Source organism: Trachymyrmex cornetzi, unplaced genomic scaffold, assembly GCF_001594075.2.
Source record: "Trachymyrmex cornetzi isolate Tcor2-1 unplaced genomic scaffold, Tcor1.1 scaffold25, whole genome shotgun sequence".
NCBI classification, from domain to species: domain Eukaryota; kingdom Metazoa; phylum Arthropoda; class Insecta; order Hymenoptera; family Formicidae; genus Trachymyrmex; species Trachymyrmex cornetzi.
The window spans coordinates 1,253,540-1,273,909 of NW_017297166.1; the positions used below are offsets into that span (position 1 = coordinate 1,253,540).

The following is a 20,370-nucleotide window of genomic DNA, read 5'->3' on the forward strand; positions in this document are numbered from 1 at the left end:
CAGCTACAATTCAATTCGATGTTGGATGCACGTTTGATCGGATGTGTCGATTTGAAGATGAGAAGAATAAGAACGCTTTCTCTCGTCAAAAATCAATATTCGATTCTATAAAATAGATAGAGTAATTGTCCCTAACAGTGCTCATGAATTAATTATTACATATTGTAACTTTAATGTTAAAAAAAAATCAATATATTTTTTCAAATATTTTTTTTCTTATAATATTTCTTAATCTAAAAAAATATTAATGTTTTATAATATTTTCGATAAAAAAAAGAAAATATTTTGCCCCTATTAGATCCTTTAAGGGGCGATGACCTTATTGATGTGCTCCCAATTTGTGTCTTTCTGCATTTGACTCATTTTAATATATAGTTACTAAAACAGATAATAAACATAAGCTAATTGTTTAAGTTGGTATCGCATAAATTATTACTTTAATAATATTTACAGTTTCAATGTACATTCATAATGCAACGCTTTCAACTTTCCAATACAAAGCATTAGTATGTGTTAATATAGGGACAAGCAAAAAATTTTGCGATATTGCTGGACCCACATAAATTCTTCTAAATTGTGATACATATCTTTCGAAAAATGTTTACTATACCTTAATTGTTAAAAAATAGAATATTATCTTTGGTATCGTATACATTAATAATTTAACTTAATTAAAAAAATCTTTTCTTATTTATAAAATAATTAATTATTTACAGATTTTAATATGTCATTCAACATTATTAAGATCGTTTCGAAGATGCGAATAAGCATCAAAAATTTGTTAAATTGCTAGTCAATTTAACTCGTGATATTACTGCATTTAATAAAGTTAGCGTTTTAAGACGGAAAAATCATTTCGGCGCGCGTTTCTGGGGACTACACACGTAGTATATATTATTAATAAATTCAGTATTAATAAATTCACATAAGAATCATACAAGCATTAAGATCCAGCTAGACCGTTTAGGCGTTGATTTCTATAGTTTGTGTTATCACACATACGGTCCTATAATTATAATATATTATATTGCTTTTCTTATTTATTTACTAATTTTCTTTATGGTTTATTTCAATACAAAGGCACACTAATAAGAACAGATACAGTAATAAAGATAGTTCCTCTACATACGATGATTAGAAAAAAAATAATTCGCAAGTTATACCTCGAGCAACTTTCCTTCAAAATTGAACGTTCGTTCATGCTCGAGTGTACGTCATTGCCGTTATCCGATCTTTCCGACGATTCAGAGAGAACCACGTTGGATCCTTGGAAATGTCCACCGACACACATTATCCGTTTAGGCCATTGAAAAACTTCGATAGTCACATCGAATCCTTTTCGACAACACAAAACCATGGAAGCGTAACGACAAAGGCAATGATAGTTGGATAAAATCGGAACATGGCAAACTGAATCGACGACTACGTCATTTGGCTGTCTTCATAGGTATTCGCATTTCGCGAAATACGTCCTCTTAGGAGAAAGCAACAGAGAAGAGGATGGAAGTTTGAATATAAAAGACACTATGCCACGCTATCCAACTTTTATCTATTTTCATTTCATTATACGCGTAATGTCTTTTATATACCTTTAGAGATCTCATTCTAAAATTCGTTAACGCCTTGCCCCGTTTCGTTGCGGTCGATATACCTAACACACGCTGCCGTTATCCTGCGATTATCCTGGGCGATCTCGCGCACGTTTCTACGGTTAATCCTTGCGGAGCGACGTGAGCAACGTCGCGCTTTTTATATCTCGCAGTAAGCCGACTCGTCTACGCAGTATACGATTAATCTGCTTTAAAGTAGAAAGATAAATCAAGAAGGCGAGATAAATGGGTGTCGCTAACCGAGAGAAGGTAATAAAAATTACGCGAGAGAAAAGCGGCGTGAAGGAAAGGCCGAAATGCGCGCGGATTCGCGGACGACTCTGGCGAACTCTCGATTAAAACTTTTTCCGCGGGAAACAACGCTGAATAAATACCACTCCTGGCATATATTTACCTCGGCAGGATAGTCGCCGGATATATGCGGTCGGTACAGTCCAAAATAATTAAAATAATTCGTTTTTCCGTTGAAGGTGATTTTTCTCTCGAGTTTCAATCCTCACTTCCACTGCCGGTGACTTCCTTCCCCCCGTTGTACTTTCATTAAACGCGTCATTATAATAATAGCTGCAATTTCCGTTCGTAATGGCTGAGAATCTCGTGTCCCTTGAAAATAGAAATTTCATGGATTGGCATACGGGCTGTCAGAATGAAGCTATCGGACCTTGAATGAGTTCACGTAGATTGAAAATGGGTGTGAGGGAAGGGTTATAATACTATTGAATGGAGTGGGAAATAATTACTGCGCTTAAGGCACGGTTATTACATCGTTGCGTCGCATAATAACTGCACTTTCAATTTCGAAAATTAATTTCCCAGTTAGAACATATTCCTCTCTGTTTCGATTTTGCCGAATAGGGAAAGATTTTTAATACGCTTTTTAAAGAGCTCTTTAAAAAAAAAATACTGTAACAGAGATAAATAGTAATTATAATTATAATAATAATTATCAAACTCTCTGTTTGGACATACATTTACCAGTACAGATTTCCATAAATTTCTGTTTTAAAAAACAATATTTTCCGAATGTATATGTTCAAAAATAAGTATACAATTATCGGAACGTGGGTATAACAAAAAAAAAACAACGAATATTTTTTATTGTTAATTATATTCGCTTTCGAGAGCCGCAGGCACACGCACAGCGAATGTTCATTACGCAATCTAATTATAATTGCAACCTGGTTGCGATCTCGTTAACAAAAGTGGGCAAATGTTAAACAACCGGGGAAAGAAATAGTGTAAAAGTAATATTTGCCGGAAGATCACTATGAATCATCAACCACAACAGCTTTCTCACGTAATGCAAAATCTCGTTAGCCGTGAGGTCTGATCTCCGTGCGTTCTGTGGTGTTAACTTTCGCATTTACATATGCAGTGCAGGAAGCGTGGCGGAAGAAAGACGTCCAGCGAAACGGACGTGCAGTAAATTACGACGAAATCTAAAACGAGAAGACTATGATAAATTAATTAACCGAAGAAATTAGTGAGCATTTTCTCGTACACTCTAAATCCGAATCTGTGGATAATCACTAATTGAATGTCATCCTTAGCACTGAATAATCAGTGAAATTCAAAGAAAAAAAAAGGAAGATTCAGTGTCGTATAATTAAAATACCGATATTTGCACGTCAGTTATAATATATATTAAATTTATACAAAAGTTAGCTATGTTAAGGATTCCATGTTTCATTGATTTTTTAGTTGAATAGTTGATTTTTTAGTTTAACTATGTGTGAATTCACTGATTACTAGTGGCATACTTGAGAGTGATGTCGGTAAGTATTCACTGATTCAGATTTAGAGATTACCAAGCTGTTTGACGAATCTCTCATTTTATTGTAAGATTTTTAAAAAATTAAGATTATTAGCTTAATTAAGAAAAATATTTCGATTAAACATGAATATTTATTGGTAAACGTAAAATGCAAGTTACTGTTGTAACAATTACTTAACTGTAGCAACATATATTTTCAAGTTTTGAAATTTATATTTCTTATAAAATTATTAAGAAATTAACGCTTAAACATTACAGAAACGAGACATTAGGCTATATTCAATCTAAATCAAACCAATTAAACTGATTGCTCATAATTTTCATAAAAATAAACACATTGTAATTAATTTGTTTTTTAATCAAAAGACTCAAACATCAAAAAACATAACGATACAAAAAAAATATGTATTTTTATTAATAAAAAAGATATAAACAATTTAAAAAGCATTAAAATAATATTGAAGAGAGAAAGCCACGCATGCTATTTCAAAAAGGTGTTTAATATTTTTTTATACAATAATTATCGGTCGAATGTCATAAGTGTTTTATTTTATATGAAAATAACTGCACGCATGTTAAAAAATATTCTTTAAAATTATTAATTTAAAGATTTCTAACGTAATGAACACCGATTGTACAAAATTTTGGACAGAAAAAGCATCTTTTTATTTTTATATTAGTAATCATTTCGAGAATTTTATTAATCTCCTAACAATTACTTTGAAATTTTACACACGTGGCAATCGCGGGAACATTGCGAGAATGCGCTTTATGCATTAATATAGCCTAATTGTCCGAACGTGCGAATAGCTGGAAACGATTGTGCCAATGACTTTGTACAATAGTGTTAATACATGTATGAACACCGCAATTCGCACATATTGCAACTATCTGGCGTCACCGCACAACTTTGACAATCGTTTGTGGCCTGGACTTCAGTTTATCGAGTATATAATACACGACAGATTGTACTGTCGCTCGGACATCACAGCAGATCCAAATGCAAATCCGCAACGCGTCAGCACGTAAAGCTGATTCACTAAACCGCACATTAGCAGGCTCCGCGAGCATGAAATTATCATATTCCTTTTAATCTGTGAAATATTCTACCAAAGCTTCTTAAATTAAAGCTAAGTGATCAATTTAATTAAATATTAAAATTTTAGACGAAGGACCTTGTTATAATAAGCGGTTAATCTCAGAAATGTTAAACATTAAAAAACAAACAAACAGTCTAAACCTGCAAACAGATACCGAGGGTCTACATAAAGCGTACATACCACTAATAAATAAAATCTGACATTGCAATACCAAGATTAGTTTATTATTTGTCAGTCAGTGTTCGTCTGCCGTAATGTTAACATATTTATTTTCTATATACATCTTTAATTTTATATTGTGACTAATTATTTTACTATGGACTTTATATAATACACTGACGATCAGTAATTTTAAGAAATTGACGAACATCTTCTTGACATGTGAAATTTTATATTTTTAGACCAGCTAGGTGAGTTGATTGACCAGAATGACGAATTTGCTTAAAAAATTTTATTTTCTCTTATTTGATTTCCAACTTGACTTGATACCAGAACACCGGATAATTTTTATCAATCGGTCGTCCAGCCGTTTGCGAGTGATTTCCGATTCTCAGCAAAGCATCTCACTGGTCGTCATCTATATAATTATAAGTTTTGTTTTACCTATTCGATTGCTTTCAACCATTGTTACATCATCGACATGAATATCTGAAGAAGGCTCAATTGTGAGATCGAAACATGTAATATTTAATATTTATTATATTTATTATTTTTTAATCAATTATATTATTCATTCTTTCGAATTTTCATGTTGTAGAATAATTTATTATATTTGACTCTTATGTGTCCTTTATTCTCTAATTGTTGATTAATTATTAATTTGTGGAATATATAAGACTCCTTATTAAATTAAAGCTAAATAAGCAATTCTTTTTGCTGTTAATAAAAATGTGAGTGGATATTATGTGATATAACTTTCTGTATTCTAACTTTTCATCAATATAAACAAATTTAATTTTATAAAAAAGATGAACAAACAAAGTTGAAATATTATAGTCTTAAATTCTGTTTCTAAACCCCTTAAATATTTTTTTTACTTTTTGTTAAAACTTTGTCGTAAAAAGAGAAAACATCGATGATCTATGATTTAAATCATCTTGTATATTTTTTTGCGATCGTAATTATTATATGTAAAAATTTGCTTTCGAATAGATTCAAATTTTTTTTCCCTGCACTTCGAGTATGAATGGCATCAATTGAATTTATCTATTCGGTAATATAAGAATTAAAGCTCAATTACAAAAGGCATTATTATTCAAGGTGCGGTTGTGCTCTGTGGGATTGTATTATGGTGAGATGGGATTCGTAGTGGCATTTGTTACACGAAGCACAGGCGAATTGTGGAAAACCTATTATGGCCTCGATCCGATGGTGTACATACTTGGTGGTTGCGAACCAAGAGTTCTCAAACTGCAGCAGGAAGTGCAGTAGCACTTACAATTACAAATACAGTGGAGTCATTTACGTATTATGTGATTTTAATAGACTATAATGCTCCCTTATTCTCTCTCGTGTTACGTAAATTATTCCAATTGGAACATCTACAGAGGAAAATAAACTGTCTTCTTCTTAGCTCAAGGTATACAAATTACACACAACTTTACACTCTTAATTGACTAGAAAATATAAATATACACAGACACAGACAAGGAACGCAGATATAGACAAAGAACGTAGAAAATATAGAAATTTTTTTTCTATCAGCATTGTATTCACCTCATTTCTTTCCTTAATCTAATTTGTAATTTTCTAAATTTATCAGAAACTTAAAATTAAATAAATAAAATTTTCTTCTTTCGCGGTATACTTTTCTTCTTTCAATAGCATTTCCATGTTATGTATTTTCAATTAATGTTAATGATCGCAATTAGTCGGCTATTGTTCTCCAATTTCAAAGCAATCAATTGTTACATGATACTTACAATAAGTTCACTGACCAGAGAACAACCAAGAATAACCGAGAGTACGCGAGTCCATATAATCCGAATTAATTCAAATTTACGGGAGTTAATGCGGTGGTTACGGTTTACCCAATGTTGTACCCGAAACTCGATTTAATTATATTCACGTATCCCGTAAGAAATTTGCGTACATTGCAATCGTTTTACTGAAGACTCAGATTGTTTTAGTGAGCTTTATCATTTATTCGCTGCTTGTTACGAATAATGTCACAATTAAATACGCAAATTATTTTGTTGCCGACGAGCGCAAGAATTCGACTCTTTTGTTAGTGATAAACGCATATTTAATTTCTTTAGAGCATGTAATATAATCAGGTCGAGTTTTCGTTCTTGTTAATGAATTACCGGTATACAGAATGTTTTTAAAAAGCGTCCACAAACCATATAGCGTTATTCCTGATCAAAAACTGACATGAATCTAAAACTTATGAATCGTTTTACAATAACTTAATAATAATAATAATAATAACAGAAATAACTTTTTTAACAACCCAGTCGCGTCGCATCGCTTCTGCGAATTATTAAGACTTAGTTACATAGATGAGAGCACAAATTGGACCGATCGTGCATTAATTCTTCATCTTCCTGCGAATTAAATTCATTTGCATTTTCTATCTGCGCGCGTATCGTGAAAATTCTATGCATTTGGCGCAGCCAAAGCGATCAATATTGAAATCATACGAAAGGGAACGAGCAATGCATTAGAAATCCCTTCGATAGCTTGGCGTTCAAATGTATCCATCGATAAATCAATAGCGATCCTCGATCGTGCAAGAGTGAAACTTTTTTGCGCAAGTAGGTACAGTAAAAATTTGCCGATTCAACTGATCTGTCGACATATCGAGTAATGAATTTTGTGCTATAAAACGTGAGTCGGTTCTACGTAAAGTAATTAATTTTTGATAAAAATTATCAACTATATCAAAAGTTAATGTGAGTTAACTATAAAAAAAAGTTAAGTTGAGTGATGCGATTCCATTGGAAATGGATATAGTTATCGTCTGTCATATGCATAAAAAAAATTTAATTTTCCTTGTGTACAACATGAAAAGTGCAAATTATATAACACAGATTATATAACAGTAGGATAATATTATAAAATTCGATTCATCATATTTCCTTGAAATTGTGGAGAATAAAGGATTTTATCTAAATGTTTCAAAGAAATAGACCTTTTATTAGAGAAACAAATCCATTAAACTCTTTAAATATAGTATTATGGGCATAAGGGGGATAAAAGGAGAAGCTTGCTCCCACCCCTAAATTTTAGCAAGCAGCATAAATGATAAAAAACGTTTTTAGAACGAAAAATTAAAAACAAGTTAATTGGCCAACGTATGGTCGTGCGTTATTTATGTACGAAAGTTCGCCGAAGATTTTGAAAACTGACTTCAATATAAGTATTATATATTAATAAGTTTTATATGAAAGATAAATTTTTTTCCCTGATTAAAATTCTAGGTACAGCCCATTATCACTCATAAATACGCATATCGCAGAGATAAAAATAAAATTAGAATTTAAACGAGACGATAATGACCGCGACATCGTCAAGAGTCAATCATGTTGGATGGAGAAAAAATCGCTGCTACGATAATAATAACCGCGTGCGATTTTCCGCTCATTCCGCACGTCTGCCGCATCTAATTACTTGACGTATGCGCGAACTGTCAGCGAACTCCGCGCGTTTGCATTCAGAGCGCACCTTATAACCGTTCGAACAAATTCACGAATTATTCAGCACAGCATAGCTCTCTCATTCGTCAATTTCCATGTAATTGACAAATGAGAGCATTTCATGCTGATTTCCTTGAACATCAGTTGGAGCTTTTACGCAAAATCATTAAACGCGCACACATTTGTGTTTTGCGCAAATCTGTGCGGTGTAATGAATAATGGAGGAAGGAAAGTAATTTTCGGTAACAAAACGATACAAAACTTTGTATTTTATCAAATTGCAATCGCAAACATTCTAAATAGAGGAAAGAGTGATTGTCTTTTATCTTTTCCATGACAACGACAGCTTTTAACTGCAAATTGAAGATTTCCATTATAACATTTAACGTAGATAAATAAGCGTTTGAATAAGCGTTCGATTTTGTGATAGGTAAAATGCACTGCATAAAACATAAACAATCATGTTATATGTAAAGACAAATGTTAAAGTTTGGTATTTATATATTGGTAAAGATCGATGATGCAAACTTTCACTTGTATGTTCTTGGTGTCCTGTGCCAGAAAATGTGTGCTGGAATATATCTAATTGTATAAGTTTCACTTGCAGTTACAATAAAAAAGAGTAATGTAATTTTATTATGATTTATTCAGCACGAATCATTGAACATCATCACGATTACATAAAACATTCAATACGCGATAAAAGTCGCGCAATAAAAATTGTTATCCTATGAGTGAAGATGCAAATACGAGAGTTTTAATGAACGCATTTAATTCCTTTCCAATTGTAGGCAATTAAATGTAAAAATGGATTATTATTTTCTTTGTAATGCTGGAGTGTCCAAATTATCGATATTACAGTCGTATAAAAAACGTTTTTACAGGGTTAAAGTAGACACAAAGTTAGAAGGAGATGCAGTGGACTTTATAGTAAAATCGAAAAAAGTTAAAAACTTACTTAATTTTTTTTCGATTTTAGTGTAAAGTCCACTGCACCACCTTCTAATTTTGCGTCTACTTTAATCCTGTAAAAGAATTTTTTGTTCCATGTAATTAATTCCGAGATTTTTATACTACTATAATGTCAATAACTTGGTCACTCCAGTATTTCCTTAAGCAGTTAGATTTTCATCAAATATGCGGACGTGCATCTAAGAGTGTCACGCAGAATGGCTGGAAAATTGCTTGCATGCTATATTATACCATATAAATTGATCGCAATCAAAAATTTGCAAAGATATGCCAGTGTAACAAAAAATTTCACATACGTGTGTGTTTTTATTTATCTAACAATAAGTAAACGACATAAATGTATTTTTTAACGGAACGAGTTTTAAAATCTCTTTGATGGCCTTTATATAAGATATTGTTTTTCGAGAAAAGACTGACTGAAAACTATTGAAACGAAGAATGATCATTATAGATGGATTACACAAGCAAGTTGCAAATGGGTTTAATCAAATACGCTTAGGCAGTAAAACGGTTTATTATTATATCTCCGACATCGCGAATCGCATACAACAAAGACGTTGGCACATTAATTACGCTCGTATTAATGTAAAACACGCGCGTTGCATTGTTTTGTTCATTCTGGAATGTGCCCGTTGAAATACGTTCGTTAAACGATTCGGTGATGCCGTAAATTTCCAATTGCTATGCATAACCGTGCGATACATTCGAGAAACAGAACGTATCAAAAATTATAGAATAACATCTTTATAATCTCGTTATGTTATCAGATTGTTCCAAATTGAGAGAAATAATATAAATGAAACTGATTTAGAAAATTACAAATATGTAAAATAAAGTAATATTATCAATAATATAAACACTATTATTTAAACTACACAATTTATAAAAGAAAACTGTAAGAATTTTTTTTCGTATTTGTAGAATTGGTTTTTAGCTGATTTTGTATACAAATAAGCCATAAATACATGAATTATGAGTTTCGATTCCTTTAATTATTTAAACAAATCAGTTTTTCGTTATTATTAATAAAATGTAATAATTAATTTCCGACAAATAAGAGGATGTCTCTTTAGGAGACCTATGTCAGTATCGACGACTTTCCTCTATACAATTAGCACTATACAATTAGCACAAGATTATCTTCGCGGTAGTTATTTAACATCATCCGCTTTAAGTGCTGGTGAAGCGGTATTTCACGTAGCATCAAAATTTCGCCGCGGCAGAGAATCTCATTCTTCGGATTTACAATAAAAGGTACAAAATAATCAGGTTGGGGTGGCTTGTTATAGAAAAATATCTGTTACGCATACTGTACGTGCTTCGGGTGCAACTCGGGAACGATATCCTTCGGGAATTTGGCTGAATGAAAAGACCACTGCTGAAAAGGTGGGTGGACGCCGAATGGGTCGAACCTCGGTGAGGAATTGAATTACGTTTCGTTAGAGCCGGCATAATAAAAGGAAGATAATAGCCAGCGGTAAAATGGTACATCAAGCGTAGCTGATATCAGGGATGGTCTGCCTGCAAATTACAGGCGTATCATCCCAATTTCTCGTTCGTCTATTTCTATTTTATATTTCATGTTGATCAACTCGACAAGAGTATTCTAAAAAAAAAAAAGTAATTTTTCTTCATGGTTACTTTTTATCAAGTTTTATTTTGTATTTCCCTTCCCCTTATATAACAAAATTAATAAAGTTTCAAAATGCATAAATAAAAAATGTGAAAAAATAACGAAATGATATTAATGAATAAAATATGAACGGTTTTATCATATAATTTTACACTGAAATGAGAAGCGACTAATCGTGATAATATTTTAAACTGAAATAGCGTTGTTTAATTATACAATTTGTATAAATCTTGAAATAATAATAATAATACAAAATGAATTAATTATAAAAGTAGAGAGTTATTGAAAAATAGAGTAGCATAATAAAAATATTTTTCTATTTGTAACTTAATTGATTGCAATTTTTGCCAATCACGAGGCAGTTAACGAGGGTCGAGGATGGTCGAGGTTTTCTCACAATCGACTGTAATTCGAGTTCGATCGCCTATGAGACCACCAGAGAACCCGCCTTTTAAACGGCCTGCACGTTCTGCCTTTCATCTTCACGAGTCTTTCCTAGCTAGATATTACGCTTTTTTGTAGACCCAGCCAGAAAACGCGATGCTGCCGGCGATATCAGGCTATTTTTACGTCGCCAGATGATCATAAGGCGAACGGAAAAACGCTCACGAAAAATAACAGTTATGCGAGCAATAAGTCGACAATGTGCTTCGTGTGTGAGATTTACACACAGTTCATTAAATTGCCCATTTTGTTCAGGGAAAGTAAACAAAATTTTTGATTTATCCACATATTTATAGTTAAAAAATTATCATATATACGTGCGATAAATATTTGTTACAATAATTAAGATTCATATTACATTGCAATCCAAACAGAGCAGAATAAACATTTTATTTTGTAAACTTTTTAGTTTCCTATTTCCCTCTATTTCTCCAGTTTCTATTCAATGCGAAGATATAAAAGCAGAATAGAAATAAAAGAAAATAAAATTTGCCTTTGTGCGTGTGTACGCAAGTCCATAAAATAGAACACAATCAATTACTGACATCAAAATTGATCGATGAGAGAAAACAACGGCGACTTAAATTTAATTTACTTAAGCGATCGAGAATTGAAATTTATTACGAACGATTCGGCCAGAAGTAGTACAGCTTTAATTTTAATTTCCTGTACGCACGTGTGCGAGAAGATTAAATCGTCAGTAAAGGATATATCATGCGTGAAAGGGTTAATTCACTGAGCTAAACAAAGGTCGGGTGTATTGCAGCAACCCTATCCCCTAGGATAGTGGGATAAGTGATCGACGCATGTACACGGATTATCTTGTCGTGTGGATCAGTTATGGTATTTCTGATGGACTTACCATTGATCACGTGTACGTTGACACTTGCTCCCTCCGCCACGGTAGGAACGCAACTGTATTTTCCGGAGTCAGTGAACTTCGCATGCGTGATCTTCAATCTGCCGCACAAAAAGTAATACAGTTTATCGCTACGTTGTACGTGGAAGATATAATTAAAATTACAATACATATCTGATTTATGTAACTATCATTTATATTAAATCGGTCATGGTAATTGTAATATAGAATAAAACCACTAGTTGTGGATCATATAAAAAACAATTCATTTTTTTATCCAGAACAATATCAAATAATTAATAAAATATTTAATAGTCATGTGGTCTGTTTTCTGTTCCTGCACTAGACTGTTCTAGAACTCTCTTTCTCGCTTCAAACAAATATCAAACGTATATCTATCTCTTTAAGTTCCAAAAATGTACACTAGTTCAGCCACAAAAAACAGATCTATGATTGATCATAAAAATTACATTATGGATGACTTTATTCCATTTCATTACCGTTTTAATTTGAATTAAACAAAGACGATTATCTACAATTAGACCCCATGTACTAATTGCGGATCAATTCACCAAATGCTTTATTCTTTTTGGCAGCTTTACGACATCTCGCAAGAATAATAAAAATGATTTGCGCATGCATATTGTAATATATATAACGAAATTATAATTGATAATCCACAGCTAGTTTTAGAGTCTAATTGTGGATAATAATGCAATTTTAACATATTCAAATTTATTTAAAATTAGTGACAATTAAAAATCAATGATAATTTAAAAAAATTGATGAAAATTAAACATTTAGCAATAAAAAACAGTTAAATTACGAATAGTATAACAACTTTTGCATATAGACATGTATATTATTTTATATTTTATTTTGATATTTAAAACAAATAAATCTTTTCGGGATAGCATTTATAAGATTTGACAAGTTTTTAAACATTTTTATAATAAATTTCTACAATAAAACTATCGTGATAACATATAGTGATTAAACAACACCCGCGGACACATTTAATCTCAACTGAGCATAATGTTGATTTTTTTCAATGAAATCTTATGCTATTTACTTCCTACTATAAAAGGCATAAGGCAATTCTTATGATGTTACACTTTGAATGAATTTTTAAAGATATACATACGTTAGTTAATGTCTCGCAAATTTAATTAGTTAATGACATCAATAAAATGTGTGTCGCTGTTTCTAATAAATTAAATTCAATTGACACTTGAAAGTGATAAAACAAAAGCTAAAGAATCTTGTGATATGTACTATTTAATGAAAAATATTATAATTATTTAAATATAAAAAGTGATCCGGAATTTGTGCCTGATCCACATCTAGTGATTTTACCCTAAATGTAAAATAAAAAATTTCTAGATAATAATAAAGATTGCGCTGTTTTTACAGTACAAAAAATGCCGCTTTTGAAGAAAACAACATTTAGTGTCATAAGAGAAATACTACGAAGCTTCACCGTTTTTACACACACTATATATGAATGAATTTGCATTTTATTGTATTAATAATGAATGTTGAGCACATTTAGGTAACTAGGTGAAGATTTTTTATTTCATTTTTCTTTTACTGAACAGTTTATTTGCGCATATTGGCTTCATTAAAAATGTGACTTAAATTAAAATTAGAAAGTATTAATTTTAATCAAAAAAAAAGGACAAGATACGACAAAAGAAGTGACGTATACGGAGAAAATTATTACTTGATCGTTAGGGATGTCATGTATGGAACTAGCTCTTTGAAGTTTACTCTGTGAAGGATTTTCTTTCGTCTCGCTTTGTATGCTATCAAAGAAAAGTCATTTTCCAAGAGATAAAAATGTATAAAATTGTTTAGAAAATAACAAATATAAAATACAAATATAAAATTAACTGCAAATATAATATAAACATTTTCATATATAAATTCGATAAATATATATCATTCCGCCATTTTTAATAGCGGAATGATATGCATTTATATGAAATGATATAGATTTAATAGAATGAAATGTATTTCTAGAGAAATTAATATGCATAATTATACTATAAAATTATCATACTTTCTTCATTTCATAATCTACTGTATCATGAAATCATTTCACGTTAATATAGAATATTTAAAAGCATTTATAAAATTTTCATCAAGATCGTAATCGCAATGTATATATGTTCTATATAATTGTTTTGATGTCACGTACATTAGCGGCATATAGTTTCAGAGTTATAGTATAAAGTACAGGATCGTATAAAATAACTAACAACACAACTAACAATAAACTATCGTTAATTTAGTAATAATTATCCACGACATTAATAACGGTAGCGGTCCAATTACCTGTTCTCTCATCACACATATGTTTTTGTCAAAGGTATCTCTCATATGCATGATATAAATTTTATAATTCGCACGATCTCCAAATACGATTTAGAGATATTTTTATATTATTAATAAACTACGCAATATACGATAAAAATAACACTAGACATTTTTAGTACGCAATAAATGTACAAAAAGTGCACATTTCAAAAACATACTGATTATACACGATTACTAAACAATAATTGATAAACAAAATGATAAAAAGATAAGAATTCTAATTACTTACTTAGCTGAAATTTATAACTTTGTAAAAATAAAAATACTATATCTGCAAAATTGATTATATAAATAATGATCATTAAATAATAATTATTTAACTTTAAAACGTTACATTACGAAAATAACAAACTGCAGTATAGTAGAGGAAAGTCGCCGATATATTGACATAGGTCTCCTAAAGCGGCATCCCCTTATTTTTCAAAAACTATAACTATATTGCACTTTATTAATACAAATAAAATCGTGATCAATTTAATTAAAGAAGTACAAACTCATAATTCGTATATTTGTGGTTTGTTTCTATACCAAATCAGCTAAAAACGAATGCAAAAATAAAATTCTTACGATTTTTTTTTGCAAGTGCGTAGTTTAAATATTAGTGACTATATTATTGATAATATTAAGTTGTTTTAAATGCTTGTAGTTTCCTAAATTAGTTTTATTTATATTATTTTTTCTCTTAGCTTTTTCATAATACAACTTTAAATTTAAAACTGAGGTGCAGCGTAAACCGCCACACCTGTCTGTAAAACAGACCATAAGCTTAACTTAATCTTTATAATGTTACTTTATAGTGACAAATAGCTCTACTGGAACTGAAGGCAATCGTGCATATATGGAAAAATTCTTGAAAAACTATCGCGTTAAATATTTCCATCTTGCAGAACAGCATAAAGTAAATATGCATATAGTTCAATAAAAATGTTTTATAACGAAGTGAAAAGATTCTGAAATATCTTATGTACATTCACTTGTAGATACTTTATACAGATAATTCCTGTAAAAGAGAAAGAATAGGAATACGTAGCATTACTGCCTACTGTATCAGTTTTGGAGCCCATTTTGTCAGATGCTCATTTTTGCTTATCTTACGAAAAAATTAATTATTTCAAAATTGCAAACAATATTATAAAAACTGCTTATACTATCTGATAGAAGACACTTTTCAGTTTGTACTTATGATTTTAAAGTTTTATTTTTACCTTTTGTTTAAGAAAAACAAAGTGGTATGTCGGTATCGGCGACTTTCCTTTATATATATCCACCCATTATAACTTTCATAAAAATAATCATACGACGAAACACTTTTCTATCAATCGAAATGCTGCTATTAAGGAGCATAATTAAACAAATGTATGTACCTCTGATAATGAAAAAGATACAAACAATGGAAAAAGCATTGGAAAAGTATTGGAAAAAGAAGCTGGGTATGCCATATCTAAAGGCGTTTAAAAGTTATTAAACACACTATAGAATCATAATAATTTCTTATCGAAAAATTTCGTAATTATAAATTTTGTATTTAATTACTTTGTTGTAAGTGTCTTCAGATATAAATTTTATAGCTATGTATCGTAATAGTCGTCAATTTCTTTCACTAGGAGGTTTACATTGCGTTCGACCAAACTTCAATCAACTCGTTCAACGGTAATAATCGAGCAAGTTGGAGAGAACAGAATTTTTTTCATTCTTTTTCTATTTTGTTTGTTAGATTCGTTACTGTTATGTAACAAATTAGATTGATCGGACCAATAGAAATTGGAACGAGCTCGAATTCTCGTGGTGTATTGCGTGGCGGAAGGCTTTTGCGAGTGTGATGAGAACGCAATTCCTCAAATATGAATATGGAATATCGATTTGAACGCTCGATACGTAACACTCTAAAAAAGAGTCTGGTAATAACTATCAAATGTTAAGTGAAATAATTCCAATCAAATATTTGATTAATATAACCAAAAATAATTTTACTTTTCTCTAAATATTTAACACCAAACGATTGATGGTGTTATAATTATGTTTGGTAACACCTATTAAATATTTAAAAAAGTAAAATTATTTTTTATTATATTTTTTAATCAAACATTTGGGCAGAATTATTTCATTCAACATTTCATAGCTATTACCACTCTTTTTTTCAAGGTACAGAGAGAAAATTGCAGCCAAACTCGACGCGGAGACATTAATAAATTGTACGGTTGCGTTGCACTAATCGTGAGAGGGATAAACACGTAATTACACGCGCGAGCAATAAAGTCGCGGATACGCAAAAGTTAATCGACAGTCAGCTAATTTAACGGCAAACTAGCTGGAAAACCGGTCCGAATATGGCTCCAAATGATTCTATCAAGAGGGAATTCTCTCGCGATTGTTTGTTAATCGAATAAAAAACTACTCAAAAGTTTTCACATTTTTATCGTTTCTAGTTCAATAATTATCTTTGTTAAACCTTCAATTTGAACATACCGGGGGAGAAAGAATTGTGGAGATTTAACTTAACGCGTCTTTCTCAATAAAGAGGTAGATGTAAAAGTTTGAGAAAAGTTTTAATTAATATCATCAGTATACAAATTGTCGGTTACAAATATTAATAATTACCATCTACCATTAATTATTCTCATTAGCGTATTTCTAATAATCACGTGCTGTTTATAATTATCGTTTTTAGATAAGAAGCGACACATAGTTTTGCCAGGTACGTAAGATGTACGTAGATAACAGGGATATCCGTTACACGATATACAACGTCACGTGAAGAAGCGCACCGCTCCCAACAGATTATCGATTACTCATTTACTTCCCGTATTTCAGTAGTTAGCTTCATCGCGCAATGTAATGCATCGCACTCGTGGGACCAATAACCACCGCTTAAGGCTACAGTAACGCTATTCCACGTGCGGTTACCGCAATTCCGTGAACTGGATGTACCACGAAATAATTATTACGATGCCAGTACGACGACGAGCCATAACGGTGGACTCGATGTAGTTCGAGAGTAATGAAAATGTATAGCGACGCTGGATTAAGCTCCGCGACAGAGAACCGCCATCTTCATGGTAGTAGGAAAGATAATCTCGATACGACAGAATAAAACGTTATCCGGTTACTCGTTAATATTATCGAGAGCACCAACGATTTATGCGCGTGCATGGAAATTCAGGATTGAAACCAGTGCCAGGATTGAAAATCAGATTCGTAGATTAACTCCTCGCGTTAATGTGGAATTTGAATATCTCTTTATGAATGTGAATAATGTATTTATTCTGGAAATATTCTGGGAATATTATTGCCGGGATAATATAATGTTCATATAAACTCCTCATGCATTCCATTCTATTCGTAAATTTAAATTTGACACGAATTAAAAACGCGAATTTATAGAGAAGGTTTATTCATTTAAAAGAGTTTAAAAGAAGACTGCAGATATTTCTTTTTATTTTTAACCTTATTTGCGGAATGCCGATTACAGTAAACTCGGACATTTCTTCAACTATACTGTGAAAAATTGTTTACATAATAAATGTTTTTCAAAACCTTATATAATTTTAAATTAAGTAATTTTATTCCTCGTATACTTTGACCTTCAAAATGAAAAAAAAATCGTTCAATTATGTTAATTTTATAAAAACATATGTATATTAATTTAAAGTAGGTATAGAATATCAGTTAAAGGAATTTTAGAGCAAATACTATTGAGATGAACAGAGTGCATATTCTTCCTGCAATTTTATTACTTCTCGAATTACACAATAATATATATTATATTGAACGGACTAACTAAGTGATCTGAAGAAATTATGTTACATATACATGCAGAATTTGAGGATTGATGGCCTGGCTTGCGTAATTATATCTTGCGTTTCATAGAATTTAAATACTAATATTGAAAATGTTAATAATTTGGTTTACACAATTACGACGTACAATTTATAGATTTTAAATACTAACACTGATGATGATCCGATAAAGAGGTCGAAACGTTTGTTTAAATAACGAATATTTAATAAATTGTTATTGGCTCGTAGCCCTTATATAATATTTTCTTTATTTGAATTTTTTTCCCCATATTATCTATTATTAATTTTTAAATACCATTAGATTAGGATTAAACGTATCTAATTTTAACAAACGGTACATATCGCGTATGAAAATGTAAGTACCACCAATCATGTCACATCAACGACGCTATCATTATGAGGACGTTTCGCTCGCTGTACTTTCGGACAGTTGCGAATTTACTGAAAGCGGACGTTTGCATGACGGAAGTCGCGGGCCGACAGCTGCGCGACAATTAATTCGCTTCTTGAGCTGCGGCCCCGTAAATTTGCCCGCGCGATGTGTAACGGCATCGTCGTGACAATCGTCAATCACGTCCAAAAACGGACGCGCGACGTCGCGCGGCGGACACAACGGCGACGATGGTGACGGCGGCGCAATATTCGGACCGACATAAGCGACCTGGCTGAACAGCCAGGTCGCCCGAAATGCGGGGCATGTCCGATGCGTCTTCACGGTGCGCGGGCCACGTGACAAAAGACCCTGTTGTCTCGGATCTGCTCGGGACAATTAGAATAATCAGATGTCATGTGACGCCACAGCGTCGCGATGTCTACCCTCTCTCCTGCTTTCTATCAAGTAATTCCAATAGAATACTTTTATCTTGAATTCTGAGTACAGAAATGAGACATAAACAATAATTACACAAGCGGCTGTTTTTTCGTATTTCCAAACAGTTTTTAATATGTGCAGTTCATCCTTGTATTTTAAAATGCATTTTTTTGTATGTCTACACAGAAAAAAAGATTTTCTCTGCCGCAGCTAATTTTGTTATATAATACTTATATTTGTTGCCGTAACTATAAATTTTTTAACTACAACTAAGACATTAGCTATGAGAGAGAGAGACACCCATATTTTAGTTGTCCATATTTTACACCTGCCATTTAGTTACCACATGCAGTTTTTAGTTACGACAGCTACTTTCTTTTTTCTGTGTATTATATTTTTATACAATATTTTTACAGACAGCTTTTTAGTAGCCATCAAATTTACAAGAAATCGTAGATATTTATGAACAATCGTACGATACATACGCATAAAATTAGAATAGACCAGTCATAAGTTTTTACAAGTTTTACGAGAACACGTTACGGATCTTACGATTCTACTTAGAATTGACCCATTAATTACAGATACACAGATTTGAAAATAATTTTGTTGGACTAAATAATTAGATATGTAGGTCGTTCAAACTGATTAAAATGTCAAAACTTTATTCAGTATTGCTCATCATACTTGAGTTTCTTTCATAATTATTTTGATTTATTTTTAATTATTTTCCAACAAAATTATTATTTTCAGATCTGTAACTGCGTACATTTTTTTAGATTAGCATAATCATTCTTTCCCTGTAAGTTTAAAAACCTTGAAATATTTTTTTTACGTTTCAAAAGTAGGAAAAATGTGCATAGTAGGAAGATGGTTCTTTATGCAATATTTAAATCTTATTTTAAATATTAAATTGTAAATATTAAATTTTTAATGAGCCGCGCGAGTGTGGCATAGCAGACAGCGCAATGGTTTATCATGTCAGATAAGTTCCAGGTTCGATCCAAAATATTTACGCTCGTTTCTTCCGGAAAAGGTCGGTAACTTCCCGAAAGTATCCTTGTCCACAGAAACACCTCTCGAAAAATTCACCATTTGAAACCAGCATTAAAATTGTAGGTCCCACACGTTTGTGGCAATTGAATAATCAGCGTGCGCACCATAAGTATATATATAAGAGAGATGTAACACAGACCAGAGGTCTAACAAAAAAGGAAAAAGAAAAAGAAGAAATTTTAAATATTAAATTTCGTCTCATATCTACATTGCTATTTTATGCCAAATAATTATATGACATTAGTAATACCTATTAATGTTTTAAAAAGAAGTGGATTTACAGCAATATTGAATTAA

General features: G+C 31.6%; 1 protein-coding gene across 1 annotated transcript in view; it reads right to left on the reverse strand.

Annotated features, from left to right (window-relative positions):
• Window positions 1–20,370, reverse strand: part of dpr1 (defective proboscis extension response 1) — a 397,942-nt gene that overhangs the window by 31,190 nt on the left and 346,382 nt on the right. Inside the window, exon 5 of the mRNA XM_018508171.1 lies at window positions 12,034–12,131. Within this exon, the coding sequence (XP_018363673.1) occupies window positions 12,034–12,131 (98 nt within the window). The remainder of the gene's footprint in view (window positions 1–12,033; window positions 12,132–20,370) is intronic.